The 10,597-nt window shown below is 32.9% G+C and overlaps 1 protein-coding gene across 1 annotated transcript; it reads left to right on the forward strand.

Annotated features, from left to right (window-relative positions):
- Window positions 1-4,592: 4,592 nt before the first annotated feature.
- LOC108464117 (ultraviolet-B receptor UVR8-like) lies at window positions 4,593-10,597 on the forward strand. Its single transcript, XM_017764217.2, has 12 exons — window positions 4,593-5,021; window positions 5,922-5,995; window positions 6,107-6,191; window positions 6,614-6,745; window positions 6,830-7,066; window positions 7,197-7,436; window positions 7,938-7,981; window positions 8,937-9,119; window positions 9,344-9,434; window positions 9,517-9,560; window positions 9,777-9,936; window positions 10,222-10,597. Exons 1-11 carry the CDS (start codon window positions 4,811-4,813, stop codon window positions 9,897-9,899), a joined length of 1,464 nt encoding a protein of 487 aa, XP_017619706.1. The 5' UTR covers window positions 4,593-4,810; the 3' UTR covers window positions 9,900-9,936; window positions 10,222-10,597.

Raw genomic sequence — 10,597 nt, forward strand, 5'->3', positions numbered from 1 at the left:
TTTTGAATCATTAGTTTGGGTCATTTTTTGTTCCAAGTCATTTTAAGTTCGGATAATTTCTTCTTCTTCTTTCAACATTAAACTCTTATTATATCTGCTCTTTTTGATACAATACCTAGAATTATCCATAGCCTTTTCTCAACCCTTAAATAGAAAGATAATGTGTTTCTACACACTTGAATCTACGTCCTCCTACACTAGCAACAATGTTGATGTCAATCAAGCTAAGACTCAATCGGCGATTCGAACCATTTCTAAGTTGAGCCATTTTCAGATTTGGATTGTTGATTTCTTCTCATCAAAATCGAGTTGAAATTTGGATCAGATTCGAATTTAATTTAAGCGGGTTGTGAGATAAAATTAATCATTTGGTTCAATCGGATCATATTTTTTATGTTTCAATACCGGATTCAAATAAGTGTCAGATGTAATTATATATCTATATTTAAAAATATTGGTATTCAATATTTATATACAATTATATCCTACATTCAAATATATATTATATCCTACACTTATTCGAATAGGATTCTTTAGCAACAATCATTGGACCAAATGATTAAGTTAACCACACGAGTGGCATACTAAAACGAGTGGTTTAAACCCAGCCCTCCAATGCCAAAGCAAAACCTAAAAATTCAATGGTTTACATCATTTTTCACTTTCTCAGCTGCCTTTTTTCTTCTTTTTTTTTTTTTTTTTTTGGCCACATCTCAGCTGCTTTAAACTGTGGTGCTTTGGTGGGGAAAAAACTGTACATGTCTGGAACTCGAAGATAGTAGTCTTGTATATAAATTATAGATGTTAAAATTCGAATCTAAATCTATAAAATGTTATCCAATAGTCTTATTAAATGGGTCGATTAGGTTAATTCAGGATTAGATCAAATTTTAAGTAGGAATGACAAAATCTAAACCGCATGATAGGTTTAAAATTAATCAATTTCACATGAAGTTTTTTTTTTTTGAAAGAGTGATGTGAGACGAGATGAATTTTTTTTCCGGTGAATATGATGAGATTATGACAATTGCTTGCCCTGCACTGTCCACCATATGAAATTATCATTTTTCCTTTATGAATATACAATAATTAAAAGGGTAGTGTTGAAAATATATTGTATATAACTATAAAATGGGTGTTTTCCATTTCAAGTTTATTTTCTTTGGGGCGAATAGAATTATGTTTGAATTAGGATAGAGTGGAGCAAGTTGGGATAAAGAAAGATGTATCCAACACGTGATAGTGGTTTTTAAAATTAAACATCCATCGTGGAAAATGGTGAGTAATGGGGTAGAAAGTGCCAATTATGAAGAAGTGGTGGACTTGGCAACATCGGCCCCCACCTCTCTTCATTGCCATCTCTAATTTTGATTACGAGTCATTTTTAGATTCAAGCTTTTTTGGGTCTTGAATATTTCGAGTTCAAGTTATTTTGAATTTACCAAGTTTACTTATTCAAATAAATTTTTTTTAAATTCGAGTTTGAATAAATCAAAATTTTCAAGACAAGTTGGAAATTATATTATTTAGCCAACATTTGCAAATTTTCTACCCTTAACATTGGGGAAATGGGAAACGTGTGCATTGCTAATCCAATAGTTTTAAGGCCCAACATGTTCCCTATGCAATCACATATGATCCAATCCACATCAATCATTTGATCCATGATGTGGGCCCAAACTCAAACAACAATAATTGGGCCTCACTTCTCCATCACATGAACGTTTGTGCCTAATGATAAGCCCATCAATTTCAACCACATGATTGTTGGATGGGCCCCCCAAATCAAAATCATCAAAGATTGTCTTAAAAAAAGATGCAAAAGCTATCAAGATCAACATCGTTAGAGATTTTTGGGTCATCATGTTTCATTGCTTAAATATGGCCCAAAAAACCTTGAGGTTTTGCTTATGGACGGCTCAAATTTGTTTCTACCCATCAGTTTGATCGATTGGATCGAAAACTAGTTAGAATATCGATTCAAAGAGTGATTAAAAAATCAGTTAGATTCAAAAAAACAGTATGGTTGAATTGATTATTGAGTCAGAATTTATATATTATATATTTTCTGAAATTTTAATAATTTTTCAGCTTTAAACGGGACGAATTAATCGAACTGGGGACTGGTGGTTTAATTAGTTCAACTACTAATCCGATTCCAAAAATATTGATTCATATTCTTAAAATTTCCGATTTGAACTTAAGCAAGGGTGAAACTAAGGGGGCTGGTAAGTGCCCTAGCCCCCCTCTAAAATGAAAAACTTTGGCCTTTTAAAATTTTTAAAATTTTAAATTAATAAAGGTAAAATTATACTCTGCCCCCTAAAAATGATAAAATTTTAATTTAATCCTTTAAAAATTACATTTTTATTATCGTAAAAATTACAATTTAATTTCGACTCTTCTGAAAAAAATTTCTAACTTTGCCCTTAAATGTAAGGTATCATGAATATCAATATTTGAATTTCATCATTTCAACAAGAACTTCGATTTTTTTTCACATTTTACAAATATTACATAAAAATTTTACCCATATCGTAAATGTACCGTAATCTAATTAATTATTTTTCAATTTTCTATTTTTGCATGACTAGACTTGTGAACTGAATATGACCAAACTATAAATCATGGGAATGTTAAAGGTAATAGGATCAATTTGAAAAGAAAATAAATAAGTGGAATTGTATTATTATTTTTAACTAGTCCTTGTTCTTATATCTCTTCATATTGAGACATCACATTATCACCAATTATTGTTCCTCATTTGAAGCTAAAAATGGAAATAATCTTTATAGTTCTGTGCCAATAATGCATGAATATTGTGTTCCTTTTGAAGACCCCAAAGGTCATCAACTTTATCTATTTTCATTTTTATACTTTTTTTTCTATATGTAAAAGTAATTTAAATCGTTTTTTATTTATCAAGTTAGAATTAAATTCGAGTTTAAATGATTTGATAATTGATTTTGTATATTTTTTAAATGATTTCATTGTTGATTCTTATCATACTTGCTTTTTTTTGAGACAATGCTTAGAACTATACATATTCCCTCCCCAACTCATAAATAGAAATATTATGCACTTCAGTGCACTCGAATCCACATCCTCCTATATTAATAACAATATCCATACCAATCGAGTTAAGATTAAACTGACTAATTGATTTGATATATTTAAGTTCTGTTTAAATTTCACTATAAATTCACAATTAAACCCTTATTTTCAATAGTAAATAAGAGATTCTAGAAAATTCTATGGTCCCTCCATTTTACAATATTACCCTTTTTTTATTCTCATTTTATCTTTAAAATAATTATTTTAGTGGTTTTTTTTCTTCTTTCCTCACTGTTAAAGTTGCACTTAAATCCAAAGAAGTATTTTACATATACAATATCTTATCTTATTACTATTAATAACTAATTTATTATCATCGTAATTTTTAATCTCATTAAAATCAATTTCATTGCTTACTAAAAGATATACTTTATGGTTAAATTCTGCATATATATCATTTTTAGTTGTTAATTGGTTAAATAAGTTAAATTTTTTCAATATTTAGAGAAATAGACCGATTTTGAAGAGAGTATGTGAAAGTGCATCCAAAATCGACTTTTCATACTCTCCTCTAATATCAACCTATCTCTATAAATCTTAAACAAAAAAACAACTTATTTAACCAATTAAAGAAAAATAATGACATATATAACTAATTTAACTAAACTTTGTATCAAATTATTATTACGAGTTATCCTTTTAACTATTTCAAATTTGGATTCATACATAATTTAATTTAATTTAATTTTTAATTAAAAGATTTATTTGAGGGTTTTAAACATAAAATCAAATATTTAAATTAACGAACAGTTTAAAAATATTTTATCAAAATTTCAGATTTTAAACTCCAAACATTTAAAATATTACCAATAAAGCCATAATTTCAACATAAAACACATTTAAAATGCAAATTTTTTATTTTTCTTTAAATTTCAAAATATTGTTTGATAATAAAAATCATTATACCCAAATTTTCTTTAATTATTTTTACTAAGATTTTCATGAAAATTTTGTCCATTGAATAAATTATTTAAAATTTATAAAAATTAAAATATATATTAAAAAGAAAAAATTGCTCAGATTTAATGATTTTTAACTCAATTTCAATTTACTTAGAAAAATACTTCAACTAATTTTTGCTCCAAAAAATTTAGTCGACTAATCCGATCCGATTTTAAAAATAGTGACAAGAAAATTATTTGTCCCTTTCATTTCAATGCTTAAAAAGAGAAAGAAAATACAAATACGGAAAAGCCAAACATTAATTCAGAGAGCAAAAAATGGGACCCATTAATGACGTGTCAGGAGACTTTGAACAACACCCTTCTAATTTATCGACACGTGTCTGACCACAATGCTTAGACATTGAGCCTATCGGACACGTGTCGTAAATTTAATCAAACACGCCATCAACCACGAGTGCTCTGTAAAGACTGTACATAACTTCACAAAAAAGAGGAGAACTTCCAGAAACTTCCTCTTCAACTACTGGTTAAGAATCGCTTATAAATCTAGCGGCTCATATTTTGCCACGTGGATTTTGAGCCCCGCGTGATCATCCTACCCGTTCAGTTGAAAAAAAAAATGATACGCTTCCGCTTTTTATTCGCCCCAAAAATTTAGAGAGCTCCCCTCTATACACCCATTACGAAAATTGAAATTCTCCCAAAAATAAATAATTAAAAATAAAAATAAAAAGTATTTTTTTTTTGAATTATTTTCGTTTTCTGGATTTCTTTTCCTTTCTCTGTTGGAGATGAATGGAGAGGGAAAAGAAAGTAAGGAAGTGAAAATGGAGGAAGCAGTTAACAAAGAGCGCGTGGTTTTCATGTGGGGATATTTGCCTGGCGCGTTACCTCAACGGACGCCGCTTTTATCGCCGGTGAATGTGCGGATTCCGGCTTCCGCAGGTTGTTCTTGGACCGACGTCTGTGGTGGTGGTTGTGGATTCGCCATGGCCATTTCTGGTACTTGCTTATTTTCTTCTTTTAATTTCAGTTTTCTTTTCATATACGAAACGTTGTTTTATTAAAAGGACTTATTGTATTTATGATATGTAATTGTCGATGTGTTTGGTGGAGATTTGGATTGGTACATTTTGATCTGTTTGATTGGTGAGAAAAATGTAGGAGAAGAAGAGGAAGAGAAGTTTCAAATTCTCCGTTGTTTTTTGTTTTCTTTTGTCTCGAAGTCAACTCAGTTGAGTTAAATTAGCTAGACTGAGTTCACTTGAGTTCTTTGTTTTACTGAGTTTTAATTACAGATCTGTTTTTGTTACGTATATTAAATAGAAATAGCTTTGAAGTTTCAAGTTGTTATTGAGTTGGACCGACGTATGCGGTGGCGGTTGCGGATTCGCCATGGCCATTTCTAGTTGCTTATTATTAATATTTTTTAAATTTCAATTTTATTCCTATATGAAACATTGTTGAAAATATATTTTTTTTTAAATTTAAATTTTATGATATGTAATCGTGGCTGTGTTTGGTGTAGATTTGAATTAGTACATTTTGAGCTGTTTGGTTGGCGAGAAAATGTAGGAGAGGAGAGGAACAGAAATTTCAAAATTTCCGTTGTTTTTGTTCTGTTTTGCCTCAAAGTCAACTCAGTTGAGTTAAATTAGCTAGACTGAATATACTTGATTCTCTATCTCACTGAGTTTTAACTAGATTTGTAGTTGTTCTTTACATTGAAAAAAAGATAGCTTTGAAGTTTAAACTTGTTAATAGATAAATTTAAGTAGTGAACATTTTTTTTTCTTCATTTTCTTGTTAAAAATGGGTTTAAGCTGTATTTTGGTATGTACAATAATATTCATGCATTGCTTAACTTTATATGAAACTATTTTTTTTTGTTTAAAATTTTAGATTCAGGGAAGCTCATCACATGGGGTTCAACAGATGATTTGGGTCAAAGCTACGTCACATCCGGGAAGCATGGGGTATCTTAATGCACTAAATTTCCCATATATTTCTTTTTCCCTTTTATTGGGGTTGTATTTGTTTAGAGAACTAAAATTTATATTCCTTTGTCTGTAATTTGCTTGTTTCAGGAAATTCCAGAGCCATTTCCACTTCCAACTGAAGTTTCTGTAGTAAAAGCAGCAGCTGGTTGGGCTCACTGTGCTGCAGTTACAGGTAATACTGAGACCGACTCTGATACTCTCACCTGTTTTACTATTTGTTACTTGTACTCGAGTGTATATCAAGTATGTATGTATCAAATAAGAGTATATTCCTAATACGGTAATGTTCAGTTTTTTCTCCCCATTACATTTGTCCAGATTGTGTTGGATGACATGAATTCGGAACATATACTTTGAGAACGATTAAAAGTTAGTTGGTATATGATTCGGGAAGCAACAGGCAAAAGAAGTGCATTTGGAAACGAAAGTCAATTTTTGTTACTAATAAGAAACATAAGTTTGTAGATTTGATGTTTCACTTGTTTGTTTATCAAATATGACTTGCTTTTAGAACTTTAGCTAGTAGAACTAGCAACTAGTCGGAGCCTTAGTAAAAGAGTGAGCTAATAAGTTGATTGACTTTCTTATTAACAGAAACTGCAGAAGTTTATACATGGGGGTGGAAAGAGTGTATTCCCTCAGGAAAGGTATTTGGTGATCTACCCATGGGGACAAGCTTAGAGAAGGATGTATTTGAAAGACAGAACTCACTTTTGGCAGAACAAGGTAAATATATTTTGGGTTAAGATAAACAAATTGATATCTGTTCTTGTTGGTATACTCATTTTATGAAGCGTGAAATCCTTGAAGTGAGCCCTCGGTCTCAAGGCTCAAGATCAAGTGGTGGGACATTTTCTGCTGCCGATAGTAAAGGAGGGGGGGAGGAAGGTACAAAAAGAAGAAGAACATCATCAGCAAAACATTCTGCTGAAAGCTCATCGTCCGGTGATGAAACTCTATCGGCACTGCCATGTCTAGTAACTTTGAATCCGGGAGTGAGGATTGCGACTGTAGCTGCCGGTGGGCGCCATACTCTAGCATTATCAGGTACTTTGTCCAGGTCTTGGACTATCAGTGAAATGTGCATGGTATCCTCTAGCATTACCTTCCAAGCTGTAAATGTTTTTTTTTTGTGAAGCTAGACACCGGATGTATCCTAATTTTCCTTAAGTTTCAGATAATGGGCAGGTCTGGGGTTGGGGCTATGGAGGTGAGGGACAGCTTGGTTTGGGTTCCAGGATACGTATGGTATCCTCGCCTCATCCCATACCTTGTATTGAGCCCTCTTCTTTGGGGAAAGATAGAGCTTCTGCACTTTCTCGAGGTAGCTTGAGTTCAGAAAGGCAGAGTTTTAGAGTTCCTGGAAGTTATGTGAAGGGGATTGCCTGTGGGGGGCGACACAGTGCAGTAATCACAGGTATGTCTTTATTTGTATTCCCTTGTTTAACTGGTTAAATTGCTATGAAAAAAAATAGTTTATTAGAAAAAGCTATTGTCTATGGTTACATTTGTTGGAGATGAATTGGTCTAAATTTTGATGCCCTTTAGAAGTCCAAGAGAGAGAAGGCAGGATAATTGAACATAGTTTCATTAAAATAAGAAAAGCTTATGGTGATCAGTTGATCAGGTATGGCTCATCTATATAACAAATGCTTGAAGGCTCATTAATAACTTTGGAATTAAAACAACTCTACTAAAAATGCTTAGGATGCTCAGTGATTCATTAAATCCACTGACATGCGAGGTATCCATGGATATGTGTGAACTTGAAGTGTTAATAGTCATTCATCAGAATGTTGCATGGCATGAGAAGTTCTGTTCGTCCAATGTCTGATTTGCTTGTATATCTTTCTCTATTTTGTTAATCTCAAATTAGATTGATACCATTATCACATTAAGCAATTTTTTGCGTGAACAGATGCTGGAGCATTGCTTACATTTGGTTGGGGCCTCTATGGACAGGTTAGATGCCATCATCATAATTTAATAGTAGCAGTTCACATTGAATAGTCTGGTGACTTGGTTAATTCTTCTTAAAGACATAGTCACTCGAGTTTCCTCAAGGCTTAGCCTTGTTTTTTATTTTTACTTCGAGTTGGTCACACATCACATCCCCAGAAAACAATTCCTCAGCAAAAGTGAGGCAGAGAATAGAAAAAATAACAGATGAGTTTTCTTTCCAAAATGAAAGCAGATTTTAGTGCTAATTTTTATAAGGACTGCCCTTTTCCTCTTTGAGATCCTAATCACGTTATAGTTTAGGTGTTTGTACCAACCAATAACATATCGGAATCATTCCCATTTGTCTGTTCTCCTTCATATTTACTTTTTCTAAAGATTTAATAGCTTAACAATAATCACCACGGTATACTCTAATACTGCTGTTTTCATTCACTCCTCTCTCTATAGAATTGCCTCCTGAGGTTACTATTAGCTCTTATTGTTTAGTGCCTACAAGTACAACTATCTTTAATCATGGATGGATGTAGTCCACTTGAAGCAGACGTTGCACCTTTTCTTCTGTCGTTAAATGCATGATCCTTAATTAACCGTACGTTCAAATGCTTCAGGATGGTCCTCTGGTTATGGCCTTCAATCATTGTAACATTATAAAGTAAAACATATTCCTCTTCTTCCACTGGCATGTTAAATGTTTCAATCCTTATATCCATCCCTAACACTCATTGGAATTTCTCAAAGTTAACTGTTCTTCGGGATCGATATGTAGGTAAAGTAGAAATTGGTGGAGAAAAAAGCTCAGTAAAGTTGAAGATGAGGTTCAATCTAATAAGGGATAATCTTCTCGATTCCTTTTTCCTAAATTCATCTCTCCTCAGTTAGATAAAATGTTTGTTCTGTCCTCAAGTGTTGTGATATAGGGAGTTAAAATCTTTTTGATTTTATTTTTTTTCTCAAGTGTGGGCAAGGAAGTACAGATGATGAATTAAGCCCAACTTGTGTATCTGCCTTACTGGGCATCAGGATAGAGTCGGTTGCAGCAGGACTGTGGCACACAGTTTGCGTGTCCACTGATGGTGATGTGTACGCGTTTGGTGGGAATCAGTTTGGGCAGTTGGGAACTGGAGGCGATCAAGCTGAGGTATGCACCAAGTTTCTATTCTTTGAATTCCATTTAAGACATCATAAATCAGTTACTTGATGCAGCTTTCTCGGGTGTTTTAGTGCAAGGATTAGATTCCTACCTTGTTTCAAATGATAATGAAAATGGATAACTAGGGTCCTATAAGCTCTTAGCTCTTTTTCACTAGTTTTATGCGAAGAAAGGTTGTCCAATTAATCTTAGTGTTTGAATTTCAAAATCAGACTATCCCGAGACTCTTGGATGCTCCGAGTCTGGAAAGTACGAATGTTAAAATTGTCTCGTGTGGAGCTCGTCACAGTGCAATAATCACAGGTATACCAGCAATGTATTTTTGAATATTTGAACTGTTCCATTCTTTGCTAGTTTGTTGACTCTATGCGTCGGTTGCTTGTAGAGGATGGCAAAATATTTTGCTGGGGATGGAACAAGTATGGTCAGGTATAATGCTTCCAGCTTGTCTTTATAACATTGGAATATCCTTTATATTCTTTCTTATTCCATTGTCGGGGGATACTCCCATAGATTTTACATACACTTTTATGTACTTTTTCGAAATAATTTCCATGGAAGTACATTTTTGCATATCTTTTCCAATGTTGTGGTGTCTGGCTGAAACTAAAAACTGAAATCCTGAGTTCTCGGTGTTTGAAACAGCTTGGTCTTGGCGACGTGATTGACCGCAATATTCCATCTCAAGTTACTATCGAGGGTTGCAGTCCGGAAAACATTGCATGTGGCTGGTGGCATACTTTGCTTCTGGCTCTATCACCCACCTGAGAGTACTTTGACCCAGGCCTCAGAACAGTTTTGTTAGGTTAGCAGTATTATTTAAGTTTATATGGATATATACATACCGTAGCTCATATACATATAAATATACATGTATGCATGTTCTGATTCTTTCATGGCTGAGGTTCACCATGACTAGGTTTGACTTTTGCAATAGAGATGTAAAATATTAATTAGGGTCCATTACTTCATTGTGTATATTTATATATCCCTTCGCTATATACTTATCATTAATCTTCATGTAAATGAAACATCTCTGGTAAAAGTCCAATACCATAATTATTTTCCTCATATATCAAAGTTTCTCCAGGATGATTTCGCATTTTACTTCCAGAAAACTAGGCTGCTCGCTCTCGACTTCAAATGGATGATTTCAGCTTTGTGTTTTTCACTTTCCCGGAAGCCAAACAGGATTTTTTCATACAGGCAAGTGAAAAATAAATTAGAATGGAGAAAAGACAAAATAACTGGTTCATATATTAACTGCAGGTTTTTTTTTTCCACTCATTTTAGTGTTGGAATCTCTTTGAATGTTTAGAATTCTAGAGTAGAATTAGGAACTCTGATATGATTAGTTGAAGGGGTAGTTTGTGGTTAAGTTTTAGGGTTTGGCCTTCGAAAAATATGGAACTGATTTGTTTTTTTTAGTTAGTTCCACCGTTAATGAATCTTGATTACTAAGGAAA

Source organism: Gossypium arboreum, chromosome 10 (genome assembly GCF_025698485.1).
Source record: "Gossypium arboreum isolate Shixiya-1 chromosome 10, ASM2569848v2, whole genome shotgun sequence".
Classification (NCBI taxonomy): domain Eukaryota; kingdom Viridiplantae; phylum Streptophyta; class Magnoliopsida; order Malvales; family Malvaceae; genus Gossypium; species Gossypium arboreum.

Excerpts from the sequence above, each read along its gene's own strand:
- LOC108464117 (XM_017764217.2), top strand. The coding sequence starts at position 4,811 with ATGAATGGAGAGGGAAAAGAAAGTAAGGAAGTGAAAATGGAGGAAGCA. Across the intron at positions 6,192-6,613 it reads TCACTGTGCTGCAGTTACAG|AAACTGCAGAAGTTTATACA; the intron begins GTAATACTGAGA and ends TCTTATTAACAG. Across the intron at positions 6,746-6,829 it reads CTCACTTTTGGCAGAACAAG|TGAGCCCTCGGTCTCAAGGC; the intron begins GTAAATATATTT and ends AAATCCTTGAAG.